Source organism: Zingiber officinale, chromosome 2A (assembly GCF_018446385.1).
Source record: "Zingiber officinale cultivar Zhangliang chromosome 2A, Zo_v1.1, whole genome shotgun sequence".
In the NCBI taxonomy this organism is placed as follows: domain Eukaryota; kingdom Viridiplantae; phylum Streptophyta; class Magnoliopsida; order Zingiberales; family Zingiberaceae; genus Zingiber; species Zingiber officinale.
Genome location: NC_055988.1, coordinates 77,623,463 through 77,646,334, shown reverse-complemented (window position 1 = coordinate 77,646,334; position 22,872 = coordinate 77,623,463). Strand labels below are relative to the sequence as shown.

Sequence of the window (22,872 nt, the reverse complement as noted above, 5' to 3'; positions counted from 1 at the left end):
TTTGAGACTTGGTATGCACAATATGCTTTTCCATTTTGCAAGTAACAAGTTGCCAAGAGCTGCAAATTGATCTGCAATAAACAGACCCATCACAAAAGCATAAGTGAAAGTAAAAAACATGGGTTCAAAGCCTATCCAATTAAAAATTGAACCAAAAGAATTGGATCATCATGATGAGTTATGGTAGGGTGAATTGTTTGTAGAGTTAAAACAATTCCACAAATTCCTCAAAATAGAAATCACATACGCACAACTTTAATAATTACATAGGACACCTAAAAGAACCAAAGTGTCAATCAAATAAGTGTAGATTAAGAGCTATAATATTCACTACATTCCAGCTGGAAAAAATAGATTTTTCATTCCCATTTCATCAATACAAAGAGAAAATCTAACTGCAACTGCAGTATATAGAGCAAAACAAGAAAATCTAACTGGAAAAATAGCTGCAATGCAAGTGCAATTCACGACTAACTTACACTGCTCGTCCAAGCAAAAGTATATAGAGCAAACTATTAAGAAATCAAACTTTGTATATCAATATACTATGGATCATACACGAAATGCCTTTACAAGCTCTTCATTTCATTATTCTCAAGGAATCACTAACATGCATATAGATTAACATAGTTGTGCTTGATGAAGCATCATAATTTTCATTCGCGATTGTAAAAAGCAAAAATAATAAATTATAGGAGGAAAAACAAGATTAAGTCATGGCATATAGACGAAAACCATAAGGAGAGTACAAACAAGAAATTTGTAGAGCAACTCATAAGATACAAAAGGTCATCATCTAACAATTCACAAAGAGATAACTTCCACATTGCCAGTCCTTGCATAATTCGGAAACAACTAAATAAGCTACTGACACAACCCAGCCATTATTAATTTTGGACCAAAAGAGAGGCAATAAATAAGAGAAATGTCAGCTAATTCTGCTCATGGTAGAAATGCAAGAATGAAGTATTGAGCAAAGGAGATAGCTAGCTGTGAACAAACAAATTATTGGCAATAAGGAATCAAAATCAATAAGTCATGGAGTCACAAACAAAGTGTTCAACCATCTTTTCATTTTTGTCAAGTTTAAATACATATGGCATTACTGGAAGTGTTTGTGGATCCACAAATCTGAACTTATCAACCTTGTTTTCTTTTTTCATCTTTTTTAAGAGAAACCTTCCATTCAAGCAAAAAAATGTTAGTATGTTAATACAAATAAAATGAAAAAATTGAGTGATGCGAAAACTTACCACATGTAAGCAACCAGATAATTAGCAGATATTGACTCCAACTCATAAAAAGGTGCGATGTCTTCAATGTTCACTAGCAGTTCGTACTCATGGTCAAAGAAATCATGATAAAAAACAATTGATATAGTTTTTTCAAGGCTGTCCAAAACACGTATAGAGTAACAGTACAATAAATGTAATGACCGTGGCACATTTAATGGCAAGACAGAATTACTTCTTTTTGCAATACTTTTCTTCCTTTGAGGCTTCTACAAATTGCAAATATAAACATGTTAGTGGAAAGTTCTATCACTTATGTTCAGCATCTTTCTGAACAACCCTTTAATTGGGTTTCAATTACCATCAATGTTCCTGTTCGTGCATGTAACCTTAATGTACAGATTACATGTGTGTGCTAGCTCTTATATATCTTGTATTACTAAATTTTATCCAACAAATATGTACAACCTTCAATCAAAATCTAAGAAGGTTTGGTTGGAAAAATCCAGCTAAACAACTATGCCAAGCAAATGAGAAAAAAACTAGAAAAACATACACTGACCAAATCAGAAGCTGGAAATTTGTGGTTGTTGAAATGAGTCCTCAAAAATTCCCAATGAAGAATTAAATTTGTATTCATAGTGTGGTGGCCGAATGAGTCAGAAATTTACCTCATTTTTCATCACTACCCAACGTGCAGGCCAAGCAACATGGGTCCTTATAGCGCCACCAATGGTGTCACATTCATTTGGAATGGGAAAGGGCAACCTTGCTGAATTCTCCACAACCTCATCAATTGAGACGTGCATGCAATTCATGGGTAACGAGACACCATGAAGTAATTTTCCATCCCCATTGGCATGAACAACTATACCATAGGCCACAATATTAGACTTGGATTCCAATGAGAGTGCAACTGGCATACCCTAGAAGATAATCAATCATGTCATACATTGATGGACTCATTATTGCAAATAATATTAAGTATCCACAATTAAATACATATATGAGGGTAACACCTTTCGTCCTACACTTATGTAAACAAAATCATGTTGATGAAATAAAAAAAGAGGCAAGCCAAATAACATGTCAAAAATAGGAGCCTTTATGAATAAGAACAATCACTTATCAGTGTGATGGAGATAAATGAGGTATAGAAATTAATAATATCATTGGTACAATTATTTCTTTTTCTCTTAGCACAAACTTATTCAACCCAAGGGCTAGGTTGAAGTATGAGATGAGGAAACCATGATGAAGAGATTTTTTTGATCATGAAAACAGATATCAGATGCACTTGGAGAAGACAAATTGAAAGGAAAAAAAGGAAGGCATAGTAGCTAAAACCTGAATAAGGAAAAGCGACAAATATTGCAGCTTTTTGGAATAAACAAAACTACAGCATGATAATTGTGGCTTCTCCGATCATCTCATTAAACAGCTTGATAGCCTCCTCTCCACGTCCATGGAAACCGTAGGCTGCAATCATGGAGCTCCAGAGCACAAGGTCTGATGCATCAGATTCAGAAAATATCGTGCTTGAATCCTCCAAACAACCGCACTTGGAATACATGCTTATCAGTGAACTCCTCACCGGGGTGACTGAACCAACTCCAACATGGATGACTTGTGCATGCACTTGTTGCCCCTGTGCTAAGGCAGCTAAGTCAGAGCATGCACTGATGATGCTAACAAAGGTTACATGGTCTGGCAACAATCTGGCATTCTTCATGAGGATGAAATGGTGGAAGGCCCCTTCAGGGTCCCCATTTTGTGCTCTTCCTGCAATCATAGTATTGCAAGAGACCACATTGAGGAAAGGCAATCCTTTCAGAACCCTTTCTCCTTCTTCAAGATGACCACTTCTCATGTACATGTGAGCTAGAGAGCTCCCAACACACATGTCCTGCTCAAACCCATTGATAACCACGAAGGCATGGATTTGGCGACCAGAACCTGCATCCTTCAATCTGGCGCAGCATCGCAAGGTGCTCCCCAAACCAAACTCATCGGGATGCAGGCCCTCCCTCCTCGACCTCAGGAAGCACTCGAGTCCCTCCTCGTCGATCTCGAAGTGAGCCAGCCCTGCAATCATGGCATTCCAGGTGGCGAGGTTCCTCTCTGGCATTTCATCGAACAGCTTGTGGGCAGCGTTGATGTCCCCATTGTGGATGAGGCCGCCGATGAGGATGTTGAAGGACATGACGTTTCGACATGCCATTGCGTCAAACACGGCGCGGGTGGTGGGGACCTGGCCAAGTTTGAGGTACATGTGGAAAAGGTGGTTTCCAGTGAAGCGGTGGAAAGAGGCAGCGCCGGCGATGGCTATGATTGTGTGGAGCTGACGGCCTAGGCGGAGGAAGCGCGGCGAAGGGAGTAGGCAGCAGGCGTTCAGGAGGTGAGAGAAGAGGTTGTGGTCGGACCATAGCTGGGGTCAGATCGGCCATCTTTTGGAGCACGATGAGAGGAAAGCGAGAGGAAAACGATGGAGGCTGGGAGAGGGGGAGATGGCCGTGGCTGTGGGAATGGGAATGTGATAAAAAAATGCGGAGGGGGAAGGGATTTGAGAGATATCGAGAAGTTTCCATTACAAAAAGGTGCGTGGAGCGATGGACAGTGTTGGGGTCGTGGAGGGAGAAGGGAGGGAGGGAGCAGAGGACGGAGCCGCCTCCCACCAGTTCATTGATTCCATCGCGAAGAAGGAGAAAGTAAAATGGCTAGGGTTGGGAGCGCGAAGGGAAAAACACAGCGCCGAAAAGAAAACAGCGAGGGAAAGGAAAACAGCGAGGGGGAAATGACCAAATTCAATTACAACAATTTTTTCAAAACTGTTGTCGTAGTTGCTAAAAACGCGGATAAAGACAACGGTTTCTAAAACCGTTGTAAAAAGTGTTGTCGTTTTAAAAAAAACTCTCAATGACAACATTTTTGCCAAAACCGTTGTCTTTTATATTTAATGGGGAGTTCAAAGACAACGGTTTTGGCAAAAATCGTTGTCTTTGAGCAAATATGCAACGCTTTCTCTTAAAACCGTTGTCGTAGGGGTATTGTCGTTTGTAGTTTTTGTTGTAGTGAGCTAGTCGTCAACCCGATGGGTAATTCTGGTGGCGTTCTCAGTTCGGTCCGGGTGGGGCCCGCCCGGGTCGGGGTGTTACAGATGGTATCAGAGCGACCTTGCGACCGTGAGTGCACCTGTGGCAGGAGCACCCAGGGCACCATCTAGCGAGGGAGATTCTGGGATTTGTCTGTGGTGTGATTCATGGTTACATAACGAGGACATTGTGTCTTTAAGTGGGGGTGATTGTAATACTCTGGTTTTGAGATTCTGGTTAAGTATGGCTTAAAAGGTTAGATGGTATTATCCATATCAACAAGATGCACCTTCCTTTTTGGAAGCCTAAACTTAAGAACTCCAAAGTTAAGCGTTCTTAGCTTGGAGAAATTTGAGGATGGGTGACCTCCTAGGAAGTTTTCCAGGGTGTGTGCGAGTGAGGACAAAGCACGCTGAAAGGACCTCTGGTGGTCTGTGAAGCTAGTCGTCAACCCGATGGGCAATTCTGGTGGCGTTCTCAGTTCGGTCCGGGTGGGGCCCGCTTGGGTCGGGGCGTTACAGATGGTATCAGAGCGACCTTATGACCATGAGTGTGTCTGTGGCAGGAGCACCTAGGGCACCACCAAGAGAGGGAGATTCTGGGATTTGTCTGTGGTGTGATTCGTGGTTACACAACGTGGATGTTGTGTCTTTAAGTGCGGGTGATTGTCATACCCTGGTTCTGAGATTCTGGTTAAGTATGACTTAAAATGTTAGATGGTACTATCTATATCACCAAGGTGCACCTTCTTTTTCGGAAGCTCAAACTTAAGAACTCCAAAGTTAAGCGTACTTGGCTTGGAGAAATTTGAGAATGGGTGACCTCCTGGGAAGTTTTCCAGGGTGCGTGCGAGTGAGGACAAAGCACGCTGAAAAGACCTCCGGTGGTCTATAGAGCTAGTCGTCAACCCGATGGGCAATTCTGGTGGCGTTCCCAATTCGATCGAGGTGGGGTCCGCCCGGGCCGGGGCGTTATAGAATGAATACAATCTACCTAAGTATTTTTAGGCAGAAGCTATCAGTACAGCCTGCTATGTGCAAAATAGAACAACACTAAATAAAACCTTTTTCAAAATTTATTAGAATAAACAACCAAATATAAAATACTTTAAAGTATTTGGGTGTCCAGCCTTTATCTTAAACACAAGAGAACACTTAGGAAAATTCACTTCTAAAGTAGAAGATGGAATCTTTATAAAATTCTCCCTAAACAGTAGGGGGTACAGAATATATAATAAGGTTACACTAAGAATTGAAGAAACTACTAATGTAAAATTTGAGGAATCCAAACAAAACCTAGAACAAACCTAACTTCAACCAATTGAATTTATTCAAGAAAATAATAATCAAGAAGGAACCAATGGTCACGAAGAAGAAGAAGAAGTACATCTAGAGAATCAACCTCCTAGAACCATAAGAGTCAACCTCAATCATCCAATTGATCAGATAATTGGTGATCCAAACTTAAGGGTTTGGACTAGGTCATCTTTTAGAAACCTAAGTCAAATTTCTCTGATTTCAAAAATTAAACCCAAAATCGTAGCTAAATCATTACTTGACCCAGACTGGGTTATAGCAATGCAAGAGGAACTAGCTCAATTTGAGCGTAATGAATTTGGGACTTAGTACCACCACCCAAAAATAAGAAAATAATAGAAACAAAATGGATATTTAGAAATAAATTAAGTGAAATTGGGGAAATTACCAGAAATAAAGTTAGGCTAGTTGCTAAGGGGTTCAATCAAGTCGAAGGACTTGACTATGATGAAACTTATGCCCCAGTAGCTAGGTTAGAGTTCATTAGAATGTTACTCAGTTATTGTAATGCTCGCCCTTCTACTAACCTTAACTTACAGGACAAACGTTACGCTTTTCTCGTGCATCTAAATTTTCGGCATTCTTACCTATTACATGTTGCTTAGTCTATAGATCTATTCTAACCTGTTACGAATGGTAGGACATGACTTGCAGCTAAGTAGGACCGAAGGGAGTCTGAAGCTTCTAGCGGGTCTAGGTCATATGGCCCTGACAGGTATTGTACTCCCGACTGGCGCAGGGCACGACCGTGTGAGGGTCGCACAACCGTGACCCTTAGCAGAGCATGGGAGGTGCACGGTCGTGTGAACCCAAACGGCCGTGTCACTTCAGCTGAGAGAAAGAGAGACACGGCCGTGTGGAATCACACGGCCGTGTATCATTGCCCGAGAGGAGGATTCCACACGGCCGTGTATCATTGCCCGAGAGGAGGAGGGCTCGGCCGTGTGATTCCACACGGTCGTGTCACCCTGGCCGAGAGGAAGAAAGGCACGAACCTGAGTTTCCACACGGTCGTGTCACCTTGGCCGAGAGGAGGAAGTGCATGATCGTGTGCTTCCACACGGCTGTGTCACCTTGGCCGAGAGGAGGCAGTGGAAGGTCGTGTGAACCCGCACGGCCGTGCCACGGGCTGTGCGGAGGATCCCCCTTCTCTACCGAAGGATCTTGTTCTCCCCTTTTTCACTTATCCTTGCCATTCAAAATTTTGCCAAACCGTCAAGTTCATTCTAAACTAATTAGTGTCAGTATTTTATTTAAAGCGGAGAGAAGAAAATACTAAAGTTCTACATGTTCCCCATAATAACAAATTCTCTGATCTCTTTTCATTGTTCCGTCACACACACACCCCCAAGCACTGCTCCTGCTGCCTCCTCCTACTCAAGCTTTCCTTTTCCTTTATCTGCAGTATAAGGGAATGCAAATCTATAAGCGGATGCTTAGTAAGTACCATCTACTCACAAAATGATACATTAAAAGAGGGCATGCTTTTTAAACTGCTTGAGGAAAATGCAACAATGTAAACATGCTTTTAAAGCTTCTTAGGGAAATATAAACATGCACTTGATAGTAATTCACACGAAAACCATACTTCGGAAATATGTACGTGACATGCATTTTTAAACCAGTTTATCACACAAGCCATCAACTTAAAAATCATGCTAATAATGAAGGGAACACAGGATTCTTAGCATATTATAGAGCTCATCAATGCTACACGATATAACTCAACTTCTCAACTTAGGGGACCTCCACTAAGACAAACCATAAAGTTTGAAAACATTATATTACATAATTAGTGAAAATAATAATCACTTGTTTGGGTCCGGCATTGTACCACTTTGCGCGCATCCTTAATAAGATCTGAGGTAGCTAATCCCATCAAGGTACTACTAAGCAGTCTAGGAGCCTAGGTGTGATCTAGGAGCCCACCAATGGACCTTGGGTCCAGTACATACCTTTCTAAAGTAAAATACTTTCTTTTAACTACTAATTTCTTGTACTTGCACTTGCTTGGCATTTAACCAAACACCTTATGTGCGCTTAATCCCCTCCCACTTATGGGGAAGCACTTTAGGGCACTTGAATCTGCTTCTTAGCCCCAAAACTAAATGGGAAGCAAATTCTAGATCCCTACACATGCTCTTAATCCCCAAAACTTTAGAGGGCATCATGCATAATATGGCATGCTTCTTCCTTTACATGTCAAAAGCATATCTCAACATGCATCTTCTAAATCATGCATAAAAGACATTACAAAACACATCTTTAAAGCAACTTATACTGCAGGTGAGGGGTACTTACTTCTTTTCACTAGATCTTACTACTATAAGGTGTAGGGGAGACTATCCTCCCTCGTATGCCTTAATCTCCGAGTCGCCCTTCACCCGCGTACCATTCCTTGCGAAAACTCTCCTCCTAGATCCTCCATTTGAAGATCTTAGAAGCTTGGAACCTAGATTTATTGATCTTGGTCGAAAACCAAAAGGGGGAAAAGAAGGAATTCGGCTAGAGAGGAAAGGAAGAGGAAGATTAGGTTTTTTTTTTTGATCTCATTCAACCCCTTTTATACTAAGTGGAGTCGAAGCATCTCTTCACATATAATCTACATATAATGAATTGTTTCATATTGCTCATGTGATGCTTTACCACCAATTAATGGCTACTTAAACCAATCTCAACTAAAAGGTCTCGGGTTCAAATCCTAACCCGGGCCATTTATGAATATATTTTTATTTCTTTTCTCTTCTTCTATTCCTTTTTGCTCTTTTTGGAAGAAAGGAAATTTACGGATGTTACAACCCCCATACCTTATAAAAAGTTCGTCCTCAAACTTAGAACAAGTGTGGATACTTCCGTCTCATATCATCCTCGTGTTTCCATGTTGCCTCTTCATACTCTTGACCTTGCCACAGCACTTTCACTAATGGTATCTCTTTGTTTCTCAGCTTCTTAACTTCTCAATCTATTATCTGAATAGGTTGACTTTCATAACTAAGGTTCTCTTGAACTTGTACCGTCTGTGGCTCAATCACTTGATTTACATCGGGAACATGCTTCTTCAACATTGAGACGTGGAATACATTATGAATGGCTGGCATTTCCTGAGGTAGTTTCATCTCGTAAACTACCTTGCCAACCCTTCTAGTGATCCGGTATGGCCCCACATAATGTGGACTCAACTTTCATTTCTTTCCAAACCTCATCACTCCTTTCATAGGAGCTACTTTGAGAAACACTGAGTCCCCAACATCGAATTCTAGTGGTCTACGGTGCACATCCGCATAGCTCTTCTGTCGGCTCTGAGCAGTTACTATCCTTTGGCGAATGTTCTGAATAGCTTTGGTGGTGTCCTCGATAAGATCTGTCTGGAGTCCCATTTCTTTCTTTTCACCGCCTTCATACCAGCATATAGGAGATCTACATCTCCTCTCATATAGAGCCTCGTAGGGTGTCATTATGATAGTAGCTTGATAGCTATTATTATATGTGAATTCTGCTAAGCACAGGTATCGGCACCAACTCCCTTTGAAATCTAAGGCACAAGCCCGTAGCATAACCTCCAGAACTTAATTTACTCGTTCTGTTTGCCCATCTGTTTGAGGATGAAATGTTGTGCTAAACCGCAGCTTAGTGCCAAGAGCTCTCTAAACACACTCCCAGAAATGTGAAGTAAAGTGACCATCTCTATCAGAAATTATGGTTTTGGGAACTCCATGCAATCTGATAACCCATTTAACATACATTTGCACTAGTTGTTCTATGGAGTAGGATGTTCTGATAGCTAGAAAATGAGAGGACTTGGTCAATCTATCCACTATTACCCAGACAGCATCGAATCCATTCATAGTTCTGGGTAGTCCTACTATGAAGTCCATAGATATATCCTCTCACTTCCATTCTGGAATCTAGATAGGCTGCAGAACTCCGCTTGGTCTCTGATGTTCTGCTTTAACCTGTTGGCACGTCAGGCAGGTACTAACATATCTTGCAATATCTCTTTTCATTCCTGACCACCAGAAGCATCCCTTTAAATCTTAGTACATCTTGGTGGAGCCAGGATGCATTGCATAGGGTGCTCTATGGGCTTCATCTAAAATTTTCTTTCGTAGCTCTTCTTGATGAGGGACACAGAGGCGATTACTGAAATATAGTATCCCACCATCTGATACCCGGAACTCCCCATTTTCTCCTTCCTATATTCCTTGCTTGATCTTCTGAATACTAGGATCTTCCTCTTTCCCTTTCTATATCTCATCAAGCAGGGTTGACACTAGTGTCAAAGTGGAGAGCTGTCTGATAATAATTTCAAGCCCAAAATTTACTATTTCTTTCTATAGGGGATGGGCCATAGCAGATAAGGACAATAAAGTTGCGCAAGATTTCCTACTGAGTGCATCTACCACTTTGTTCACCTTCCCTGGATGGTAGAAAATTTCATAGTCATAATCTTTGACTAGTTCCAGCCATCTCCATTGTCTCATGTTTAGGTCTTTTTGAGTGAAGAAATACCTCAGACTCTAATAATCTGTGTAAATCTTGAGAGCGAAGACTACCACTGCTAACTCAAGGTCATGAGTAGGATAGTTCTTCTCATAATCCTTGAGTTATCTCGAGGCATAAGCGATGACCTTGCCATTCTGCATTAGTATAGCCCCGAGTCCCAATTTAGAAGCATCACTATAAATATCGAAGCTTTCGTTATTCTCTGGGAGAGTTAGGATTGGGGCACTGATCAGTCTCCTTTTCAGTTCAGCGAAACTCTTCTCACAATCCTCTGTCCATTCAAACTTTCAGTTCTTTCTGGTAAGTGATATCAGTGGTGAGGCAATTCTTGAGAAGTTCTCTACAAATTTCCTATAGTAGCCTGCTAACCCAAGGAAACTCCTAATTTCACTGGCATTCTTAGGTCTATTCTAGTTACTCACAGCTTCTATTTTTGTCGGGTCTACCATAACCCCATCCCTAGGAAGGACACTTGCTCGAGCCAGAACTCGCACTTGGAGAACTTTGCGTACAACTGGCTCTGCTGAAGAATCTGTAATACTGTCTTCAGATGTTCAGCATATTCTTCCTGAGTTCTGGAGTATATAAGGATATCATCTATGAAGACGATTATGAACTTGTCCAAATATGCTTTGAATACTCTGTTCATCATATCCATAAAAGTAGCAGGAGTGTTCGTCACTCCAAAAGACATAACTACAAACTTATAGTGCCCATACCTTGTTCGGAATATCGTCTTCAGTACATCATCCACTTTCATTTTCACTTGATGATATCCAAACCACAAGTCTATCTTGGAAAAGACTGTGGCTCCCTTCAATTGATCAAATAGATCATCAATTCTCGGCAGGGGATACCTATTCTTGATTATTACTTTATTCAACGCTTGGTAGTCCACACACATTCGCATGGACCCGTCCTTCTTCTTTACGAACAACACTGGAGCTCCCCACGGTGAGTGACTAGGGTAAATAAAACCCTTGCTGAGTAGCTCCTGTAGTTGTCCCTGAAGTTCTTTTAATTCTGCCGGAGCCATGCGATAGGGTGTTTTTGAGATTGGATGGGTACCGGGGATGAGTTCAATCTCAAATTCAATTTCCCTATTCGGAGCTAAGCCTGGCAACTCCTCCGGAAACACTTTCAGGTAGTCACATACGACTCTAACTTCCTCTAACTTTTGGGTTCTTTCTTGCTGGGTATTAACCACATAAGCTAGAAACTCGGAACATCCATCGACTAACATTTTCTAAGCTTTTATGACCGATAAGAATTTCTGGGTTCTCTTCCTTAATTCTCCGATGAACTCAAACTTAGACTCTGCCTCAGGTTGGAATAGGACTCTTTGCTTACGACACTCGATGGAAGCACCATATTTGCTCAGAAAGTCCATTCCAAAAATGACATCATAATCCGACATGTTCAGCATTATCAGATCACTATACAGTTCTCTGTCTGAAATTTTGACTGACACAGCACGTAGCCAGTGCGTAGATGTCATTATCTCTCCTGAGGGTAGTGTTATTAAGAACTATCCGCTTAGGACATCTGGGGGTATACCTATACTTTCAGCAAATACTATGGAGACAAATGAATGGGTTGCCCCAGTATCAAATAGCACAGTTGCATATAGATTAAAAATGTGTATCTGACTTGTGACAACGGTGGAGGCGTTTGCTACCTCCTCTCTAGTAAGGGAGAAAACTCGAGCATTTGTAGAACTTGGTGGAGCCTCCAGTCTGCCCTGGCTAATTTGAGGACCCTCTAATGTGGCCTGCATCTCGTACAGTAGCGCCTGGTTGCCTCCATACTGAACAAGTTGTGCTGGAGGTAGGTTGCTCTTGGTTAGGCAATACTTGGCTATATGCCCCTCTTGACCACACGTATAACAACCACTAGTGCCCTTGCAACAAATTCCAAGATGCATCTTTCCGCACGTGGAACACGTGGCATACTTAGGTTTCTTGCTTACGGATCCTCCCTTCTTATTACTCCACTGCTTTCTCTTGGAGCTCCCCTTCCAGGTTGAACCTTGGCCCTGAGTTTTCTGAGTGCCAGAACTCCCTTGACCTTTGCTCTCAATTTGTACTGGCTTCTGCTGCTTGATTCTATTCAGGTAATGCTCCGTGATCAAGGCACTACTAATCAGCTCCTCTGCAGTCTGCGGTCTATTCATTTCGCCAGCTACATTCAGAGCTATCTCTGGCCTCAACATCTTGAGCATTAGCCTTACCCTTTCTCGTTCCGTGTTGACCAGCTTAGGGCATATGCGAGCTAGTCTATTAAATTTCTTCATGGCTTCGTCCACCAATAAATTTCCTTGTCAAAATTCTGTGAACTCGTCATAATGTTTATTCATGACTTGCATATGGAAGAACTCTTCGAAGAACTCAGTCTCAAATTCAGACCAGGTCATTTGATCCACTTTTCATTTTGCCTTGACCCGTTCCCACTACATTCTTGCATCACCAGTAAAGCAGAAGGAAGCGCACTTAATCTTTTCTACCTCCGGCCAGTCCAATAGCTCCATTATGCTCTCCAGGGTTTTGAACCATGCCTGAGCATCCCATAGTTCATTGATTTCAGAGAAATTCTCTGGTTTCAGTTTCTGCCACTGGATGAAATACGCTTCTTGTCACACTACCTTTACTGGGGCTATAGGTGTAACTGATGGAACTTCTGTCGTAATAGGTGCCACCATATTGGGTTCCGGTGGGACTATAGGTGGAGCTTGCTGGTTAGCAGTCAGGGCGGCAATAACATGCTGCTGCTGTTGGTTGCTACTCGGAAAACCTAGAGATTCCACTGTACAAAAATTTTGTACAAAGGTCTGAACCTTTTCCTAGCTACCATGTGTTCTTTTAAATTAAATTTTGGATCGCCTGCGGAACTTAACACGTTTGATCCAAAACTTAATCTATTTGTTCTTTTAGGTTTTGACTTGGATCTCCTGCGGAACTTAACACGTTCGACCCAAATCGCCTTAAGTTATTAATTCCATTAAATATTAATTTCCATAATTGGTTCCCAGTACTGACGTGGCGAGGCACATGGCCTTCTTGGATATGGGAGCAACCACCACCGACTAGACAAAACCTTTTATGGAAAGCTAATATTTAATTTCCTAAAATAACTTTAGGTTAACCAAAAAGAACAATCAAATCACAAGGAAAAATAAAACAAAAGAACACAACTTCAAAAATCATATTCGAAATACTAGAACGTAAGCCTCTTGTATTTGGTATTATTTCCATAAATAACTAGTATGATGCGGAAAAGGAAAAACTACTAGTTATACCTTCTAGAAAGAACTCTTGATCTTCTACCGTATTCCTCTTCTAACCTCGGACGTTGTGTGGGCAACGATCTTCCAAGATGAGAAACCACCAACCACCTTCTTCTCCTCCTAGCTAGGTTCGGCCACAAAGAAGTTTTGCCAAGGATGAAGAACGAAACACCAACCAAGCTCCAAGAGATGCAAGCTTTCTCTCCTTCTTCTTCTTCTTCTCCAAGTAGTATCCGGCCACCGCAAGAGCTCCAAGGGGAGAGAGAGGTTCGGCCACCACAAGAGGAAGAGAGGGAGAGGATGATGATGGCCGGCCACACCAAGGAACAAAAGAGGGAGAGAAATAATAGAGGTTGTCTCATGAAGGCACCCTCACCCCTTCTTTTATATTCCTTGGCCTAGGCAAATTAGGAAATTTAATTACAATAAAATTTCCTTAATTTCCTTGACATGATTTAATTGAGAAAAATAAAATAAAATTTCCCAATTTAATCTATATTGGCCGGCCACATAAAAAAAAATAAATTAGACAAGTTTTAATCAACAAATTAAAACTTCCTAATTTGTTTCCGGAAATTTTAAAATTAAAATTTCTCTTCAAAAATCTCTTCATGGTTGATAAAAAGAAATTTTCATAATTTTAATTTTACAACATGTGAATAATTTTTAAAGAGAAAATAAAATATCTCTCCAATCTACAAATAAGGAAAGAGATTTAATCTCTTTCTTTAATCTTTTGTAGATCTTTTACAAGAGAGATATTTTAATTTTAATTCTCTTTAATAAATTATATCTTCCACATAATAAAAATTAAAATTAAAAATCTTTTTTAATTTAATTATGGCCGGCCCTACTAGCTTGGGTTCAAGCTAGGGCCGGCCACCCTAAACCCATGCTTAGGCCAGCCCTAGCTTGGTTCCCAAGCTAGCTTGGCCGGCCCCCTTTAGGTGGGTATAGAAAGTGGGTATAGGTGAGTATAGTACTCTATAAATAAGAGGCTACGATAGGGACCGAGAGGAGGAATTGGTTTTGGTCTCCCGATAAAATTAAGCATCCCGTGTTCGCCCCGAACACACAACTTAATTTTATCAATAATAATTCATTCTACTAGAGAACTATTATTGAACTACCGCACCAATCCCAAATTACATTTTTGGACTCCTTTTTATTATGAGTGTGTTAGTCTCCCTGTGTTTAAGATATCGAATGCCCACTAATTAAGTGAGTTACTGACAACTCATTTAATTAATATCTTAGTCCAAGAGTAGTACCACTCAACCTTATCATCATGTCGGACTAAGTCCACCTGCAGGGTTTAACATGACAATCCTTATGAGCTCCTCTTGAGGACATTATCAACCTAGTATCTCTAGGACATAGTTTCCTTCTATAATCAACAACACACACTATAAGTGATACCATTTCCCAACTTATCAGGCTTATTGATTCATCGAACTAAATCTCACCCATTGATAAATTAAAGAAATAAATATCAAATATATGTGCTTGTTATTATATTAGGATTAAGAGCACACACTTCCATAATAACCGAGGTCTTTGTTTCTTTATAAAGTCAGTATAAAAGAAACGACCTCAAATTGTCCTACTCAATACACTCTAAGTGTACTAGTGTAATTATATAGTCAAGATAAACTAATTCCTAATTACACTATGACCTTCCAATGGTTTGTTCCTTTCCATTTTGGTCGTGAGCTACTGTTTATAATTTATAAGGTGCTGATAACATCATCTTCTATATGTGACACCACATACTATGTTATCTACAATATAAATTAATTGAACAACTACAAACAAATGTAGATAAATTAACCAAATGTGATTCTTTATTTAACATAAATGTTTACAAAAGCTTAGGCTTTCAGTATACACTCCAACAGCTGCTCCGCCAATTGTCTTTGTAGTTGAGCAACTATTTCTAGAAGGTTGGGCTGGGGTGCAGACTCATTTTCCACTGGTTGAGGTTCATTAACTGTCGGCAGTCTAGCCGGTCGTCCTCTAGCCATTATACATATCATAAGCCAACCCAGTGAAACATACGTCAGCACATCCTCATTCCTACTTGCTATCATCACTACTTTCATATATAAGAATGCTCTCATTCTTACTTTCTATCATTAGCATTTAATAGCATTTTCATGTATAGGCATGCTAAATCATAACAAGCATTCTTAATAATCATAACAGAACTAGATGCATAAAAGTTATGAAAACAGTAATTTCTTACTTGGAAGCTGCAGGATCAATGCTTGAGGTGTGTGACGGAAGGATGGAACTTGCTCTGATACCAAACTGTAACGCTCGCCCTTCTACTAACCTTAACTTACAAGATAAATGTTATGCTTTTCTCGTACATCTAAATTTTCGGCATTCTTACCTATTACATGCTGCTTAGTCCATAGATCTATTCTAACATGTTACGACTGGTAGGACATGACTTGCAGCCAGTAGGGCCGAAGGGAGTCTGAAGCTTCTAGTGGGTCTAGGTCGTGTGGCCTTGAAAGGTATTGTACTCCCGACTAGCACAGGGCACGGCCGTGTGAGGGTCGCACGGTCGTGACCCTTAGCAAAGCATGGGAGGTGTACGGTCGTGTGAACCCACACGGACGTGTCACTTCGGCCGAGAGAAAGAGAGGCACAACCGTGTGGAATCAGACGGCCATGTAGCATTGGTCGAGAGGAGGAGGGCCCGGTCGTGTGATTCCACAAGGTCGTGTCACCTCAGCCGAGAGGAAGAAGGGCACGATCGTGTGTTTCCACACGGCCGTGTCACCTTAGCCGACAGGAGGAAGGGCACGGTCGTGTGCTTCCACATGGCTATGTCACCTTGGCCGAGAGGTGCCAGTGGAAGGCCATGTGTGTAGGTCCCTTTGGAGGCTGGCAAGAGGGGAGGGGTGAATTGCCCTACAAAAATAAACACAAAACATTTCTCGGATATTCAACTAATTTAAGAAACTTGTAATTAAAAAAGGCAGAGACTAAATAAACAGAATCTAAAACAGAGGCAGAGGGTTTACTTGGTTTGCAATCAGAGGATTGCTAATCCAAGGCAAAGATGGCGCACTATCTGATTCTCCTCTGGGCGAAGTAGCCTCTTACAGCATTGACAGTACAAAAGAAAATAAAGCACAGAGAAAAATGAATTACAAGTGAGTTGTTCTGACTGTGCAGATCAATGCTATATTTATAACACTGGTCGGGGCGCCCCGAATGGGTTCCGGGCGCCCTGGGGGGATAAAATTTTATCCCCCAACGATCAGATCGCGTTTGACACGATCCTGGTCAAAATCCGGGTCTGGGTGCCCCAGAGGGCTCCGGGCGCCCCGGAGCCCAAAGTCAACAGCGTTGACTTTTTCGTCTCCGGTTCAGCTCGTCTCGGTCCGGGTCTTGTTCGCTCCGGCTCCGTTAGCTTGGGTGATCTCGGCCATCCGGAATAGGGCTCACCCGAACCCAAGTTCCGGCCTTTTCCTCGAGCAGCCTTCCTTCCCGATTTCTCGTCCCTCGAATGCCGTGCACGTTCTTCTCGTCCACCGGTGTACTCTTCCGCGGTCACCTCATCCCTCGGACGCACCGAGCCCGTCAGCTCTCTCCCCGTGTCGTCCTTCTCGTTAGCCGCGTCTTCCGCTCGACTTCCTATGTTCCTAAGCTCCTGCACACTTAGACACAAGGGTTAAACAAACGCAGGACCTAACTTAAATTGTTTGATCACATCAAAACACCTTGGGGTTCCAACAATCTCCCACTTTTTGATGTGAGCAACCCAAGTTAAGTTAGGGTAAACATATGCAATAAAAACAATTTATATTCAAATAAGTCCAAATATTTTTCAATTGAAAAATTATATTACCTTCCCCTAGACTTAACATACTTCTCCCCCTTTGATCACATAAAAATTGGGGTTATAAACAATGCTAAGGTAAATTAAAAAAAAATTTAAAAATGTCTAAGTAAAGACACTCTTCCGAATTTTTCTTTCGAAGGAAAAAAACATCTAAGTAAAACATTTTTCAGAAAAAAAACAGTCATAAGTGTTAAAAATTTTCTAAAATTTTAAGTGTGAAACTTATTTCAAAATTTTAAAAAAATCTTAAGGCAAAAAAAATATTCTAAGTTAACTTTCATAAAAAATTTCTAAAGAAAATTTCTAAGTAAAAAAAAAATTTAAATATTTTCTAACACAAATTGAATAACTCTTTTAAAGCATTAAGTAATTTAAATTAATACTTTTTCAGTTAGTCAATTAAACTTTTCATTTCAATACTTGTCTTCTAGGTCGTGGCAAAGCACTAGGCCATCTTGGTTATTGGAGCAACAACCACTTCCTTAGACAAAGCCTCATAATGAAATTAGTTGTTTAATTTCCTTGCTGAAAATGCTAAGTCTAATTTTAATTTTTAAATTAAACAGGTTTTTGGAACCCAGTAGAGGTTCCTACCTACAGGATTAACCAAGTATTTTCTAGGTACATAGATTTTTGATATATTTCTAATTTAACTTTGATGAAATCTATAATACCAATTTAAACCTCTATAATTTCTAAAAGTAGAAATATTTGAACCATTAGATTTTTTCAATCTTTCTATTTCTTCTTTTAGTTTCTCATTTTCAATTTTCAATTTATCAAAATCCTCTATAAGACATGATTTTGTCAAAATTCTTTTTGTTTCTAAAATTTCATTTTCTAATTTGATATTTTTATTTTCTAATTTATACATGGATTTTGCCATTGCCTTAATACCAAAGTAAAGTTCATCAGGGGGTAAGAGGCATACCTCACTTACCATATCAGACTTGAAGCCTGAATCTCCCCCTGCTTCGCTACTTCCATCTGAGGTCGCTCCCCCTTCATCGATGCTGGGTTCTGATGTACTCTGTCCTTCGTAGCTTGCCATCAGTGCTATCCCGGCATATTCTTGAATCTCGGACTCAAATGAAGAAGTGTCGTCCCAAGTAGCTTTTAGGTTCTTGTGCTTCTTGGGAATCTTGCCTTTGTCCTTCTTTAGTTCTGGGCAGTCTTCTTTTAGGTGTCCTTCCTTTTGACACTGGTAGCAACGCATCCTTCTTCTATTTCTTGGATTCTTTTTATTCTGCATTTCTTTAAATTTATTAGCTCTAAAAAACTTTTTAAAGTTTCTTACCATGTACGCTTCCTGATCATCCTCTGAGTCTGACTCGGGTTTATCCCTTTTGGTTGCGTTTAGCGCAATCATCTGGCTTGATTCCTTTGTACCTACACACCTGGTTTCATGCAATTCAAGATTGGAGAACAGTTCTTCTAAAGTACTTACCTCCAGGTCTTTCGAAATGTAGTAGGCGTCGACGATTGATGTCCAATCTGATGTTTTGGGAAATGCATTGAGTGTGTAGCGTACTGTTTCCCGATTTGTTACCGTTTCTCCAAGCTTCTCGAGACCAGTAATCAGTTCTTTTACCTTTGCGTGTAGACTAGCTACCTTCTCACCTTTTCCCAGTCGGATGTTCATTAGCTTGTTCCGGAGGATGTCTCTTTTAGCGAGCTTCACTTCAGACATGTCTTCATGGAGTTCCAGGAATTTCTCCCAGAGTTCTTTGGCAGATGAATAGCTTCCGATGCGGTTGACCTCTTAAGGCGGCAACACGCTCAGCAAGTGATATTCCGCACGGCTGTTTGCTACAGACTCATTCTGCTCCTTCTTTGTCCAGTGGCTCTCTTCTTTTTCTTCTCCATCTTGATTCATTGGAGCTACAAAACCATATTTCATAATAAATCGAATTTCGAAATCAGTTCTTAGGAATACCTCCATACATCGCTTCCAATCTGCGAAGTCCCCCTCGAATTTTGGTGGAACGATGTTTGGTCTAGCCATCTCGTTGCTTCAATTGGTGGTTAGTCCTCCTGAAGAACCTGGCTCTGATACCACTTGTAGGTCCCTTTGGATGCCGGCAAGAGGGGAGGGGTGAATTTCCCTACAAAAATAAACACAAAACCTTTCTCGGATATTCAACTAATTTAAGAAACTTGTAATTAAAAAAGGCAGAGACTAAATAAACAGAATCTAAAACAGACGCAGAGGGTTTACTTGGTTTGCAATCAGAGGATTGCTAATCCAAGGCAAAGATGACACACTATCTGATTCTCCTCTGGGTGGAGTAGCCTCTTACAGCGTTGATAGTACAAAAGAAAATAAAGCATAGAGAAAAATGAATTACAAGTGAGTTGTTCTGACTGTGCAGATCAGTGCTATATTTATAGCACTGGTCGGGGTGCCCCGAATGGGTTCCGGGCGCCCTGGGGGAGATAAAATTTTATCCCCCAACGATCAGATCGTTTTTGACGCGATCCTGGTCAAAATCCAGGTATGGGCGCCCAGAAGGGTTCCGGGCGCCCCGAAGGGCTCCGGGCGCCCAGAAGGGTTCCGGGCGCCCCGAAGGGCTCCGGGCGCCCCGGAGCCCAAAGTCAACAGCATTGACTTTTTCGTCTCCGGTTCAGCTCGTCTCGGTCCGGGTCTTGTTCGCTCTGGCTCCGCTAGCTTGGGTGATCTCGGCCATCCGGAATAGGGCTCACCCAAACCCAAGTTCCGGCCTTTTCCTCGAGCAGCCTTCCTTCCCGATTTCTCGTCCCTCAAACACCGCGCACATTCTTCTCGTCCACCGGTGTACTCTTCCGCGGTCACCTCGTCCCTCGGACGCACCGAGCCCGTCGGCTCTCTCCCCGTGTCGTCCTTCTCGTTAGCCGCGTCTTCCGCTCGACTTCCTGTGTTCCTAAGCTCCTGCACACTTAGACACAAGGGTTAAACAAACGCAGGACCTAACTTAGCTTATTTGTTCACATCAAAACACCTTGGGGTTCCAACAATGTGAACCCGCACGGTCGTGCCACAGACCGTGCAGAGGATCCCCCTTCTCTACCAAAGGAGCTTGTTCTCCCCTTTTTCACTTATCCTTGCCATTCAAAATTCTGTCAAACCGTCAAATTCATTCTAAACCAATTACTGCAAGTATTTTATGTAAAGCGGAGAGAAGAAAATACTAAAGTTCTACATGTTCCCCATAATAACAAATTCTTTGATCTCATTCCATTGTTCTGTCACACACACACCCCTAAGCACTGCTCCTGCTGCCTCCTCCTACTCAAGCTTTCCTTTTCCTTTATCTGCAGTATAAGGGAATCCAAATCTATAAGCGGATGCTTAGTAAGTACCATCCACTCACAAAATGATACATTAAAAGAGGACATGCTTTTTAAACTGTTGGTTGCTACTCGGAAAATCTAATTGTTCCACTGTACAAAAATTTTGTACAAAGGCCTGAACCTTTTCCTAGGTACCATGTGTTCTTTTAAATTAAACTTGGATCGCCTGTGAAACTTAACACGTTTGATCCAAAGTTTAATTTATTTGTTCTTTTAGGTTTAGACTTGGATCTCCTGCGGAACTTAACATGTTTGATCCAAATCACCTAGGTTATTAATTCCATTAAATATTAATTTCCAAAATTGGCTTCCAGGACTGCATGGCGAGGCACATGGCCTTCTTGGATATGGGAACAACTACCACCGCCTAGACAAAGCCTTTTAAGGAAAGCTAATATTTAATTTCCTTAAATAACTTTAGGTCAACCAAAAGGAACAATCAAATCACAAGGAAAAGAAAACCAAAAGAACACAACATCGAAAACAAATTCGAAATACTAGAATCGCATGCCTCTTGTATTTGGTATTTTTACAAAGGAATAAAACTAGTATGATGCGGAAATTAAATACTAGTATACCTTTTCTTTTGCAAACAAAAACCTCTAGGTCTTCTACCGTATTCCTCTTCTAACCTCGGACGTTGTGTGGGCAACGATCTTCCGAGATGAGAAACCACCAAAGCACCTTCCTCTCCTCCTTGCAAAGTTCGGCCAAAACAAGAGCACCTCCAAGGATGAAGAGAAAACACCACCAATGCTCCAAGGGATGCAAGTTTTCTCTCCTTCTTCTCCAAGCTAGAATCCGGCCACCAGTTGATCTCCAAAGAGGATGAGAGGTTCGGCCACAAGGATGGAGAGAAGAGAAAGGGAAGAGGTCGACCACACCAAGGAAGAAAAGAGGGAGAAAATAATAGAGGTTGTTCACCTTGAAGGCTCCCAAAACCTCCTCTTTTATAATCCTTAGCTTTGGCAAATAAGGAAATTTAATTACAATAAAATTTCCTTAACTTTCCTTGACATGAATTAATTAAGAAAAATTAAATAAAATTTCCTAATTGATCATATCATGGCCGGCCACCTCATGGAGAGCAAACAAGGTAATTTTCAATCAACAATTAAAATTCCTTATTTGTCTTTGGAAATTTAAAAAAAAAATTCCCTTTAAAATCCCTTCATGGTTGATAAAAAGAAATTTTTATAATTTTAATTTTTCAACATGTGAATAATTTACAAAAAAGAAAAATAAAATATCTTTCCAATCTACAAATAAGGAAAGAGATTTAATCTCTTTCTTTAATCTTTTGTAGAACCTTATAAAAAAGATATTTTAATTTTTAATCTCTCCAATAAATTATATCTTTCACATAAGAAAATTTTAAAATTAAAATTCTTTTTTAATTTAATAGGGCCGGCCACCTAAGCTTGGGTTCAAGCTAGGGCCGGCCACCCATGGACCAAGGCTTGGCCGGCCCTAGTTTGATCCTCAAGCTAGCTTGGCCGACCCCTACAACATGGGTATAAAGGTGGGTATAGGTGGGTATAGTACTCTATAAATAAGAGGCTACGATAGGGACCGAGAGGAGGAATTGGTTTTGGTCTCCCGATAAAATTAAGCATCCCGTGTTCGGCCCAAACACACAACTTAATTTTATCAATAATAATTCATTCCACTAGAGAACTATTATTGAACTACCGCACCAATCCCAAATTACATTTTTGGACTCCTTCTTATTATGAGTGTGTTAGTCTCCCTGTGTTTAAGATATCGAATGTCCACTAATTAAGTGAGTTACTGACAGCTCATTTAATTAATATCTTAGTCCAAGAATAGTACCACTCAACCTTATCATCATGTCGGACTAAGCCCACCTGCAGGGTTTAACATGACAATCCTTATGAGCTCTTCTTGGGGACATTATCAACCTAGATCACTAGGACACAGTTTCCTTCTATAATCAACAACACACACTATAAGTGATATCATTTCCCAACTTATCGGGCTTATTGATTTATCGAACTAAATCTCACCCATTGATAAATTAAAGAAATAAATGTCAAATATATGTGCTTGTTATTATATTAGGATTAAGAGCACACACTTCCATAATAACTGAGGTCTTTATTCCTTTATAAAGTCAATATAAAAAAAACGACCTCTAATGGTCATACTCAATACACTCTAAGTGTACTAGTGTAATTATATAGTTAAGATAAACTAATTCCTAATTACACTACGACCTTCCAATGGTTTGTTCCTT

The 22,872-nt window shown here is 40.8% G+C and overlaps 1 protein-coding gene across 1 annotated transcript; it reads right to left on the bottom strand.

Moving 5' to 3' along the window:
• Positions 1-2,628: 2,628 nt before the first annotated feature.
• LOC122043718 (pentatricopeptide repeat-containing protein At2g41080-like) lies at positions 2,629-3,504 on the bottom strand. Its single transcript, XM_042604312.1, has one exon. The coding sequence runs from the start codon at positions 3,502-3,504 to the stop codon at positions 2,629-2,631; it is 876 nt and encodes a 291-aa protein (XP_042460246.1).
• Between the last annotated feature and the right edge of the window lie 19,368 nt (positions 3,505-22,872).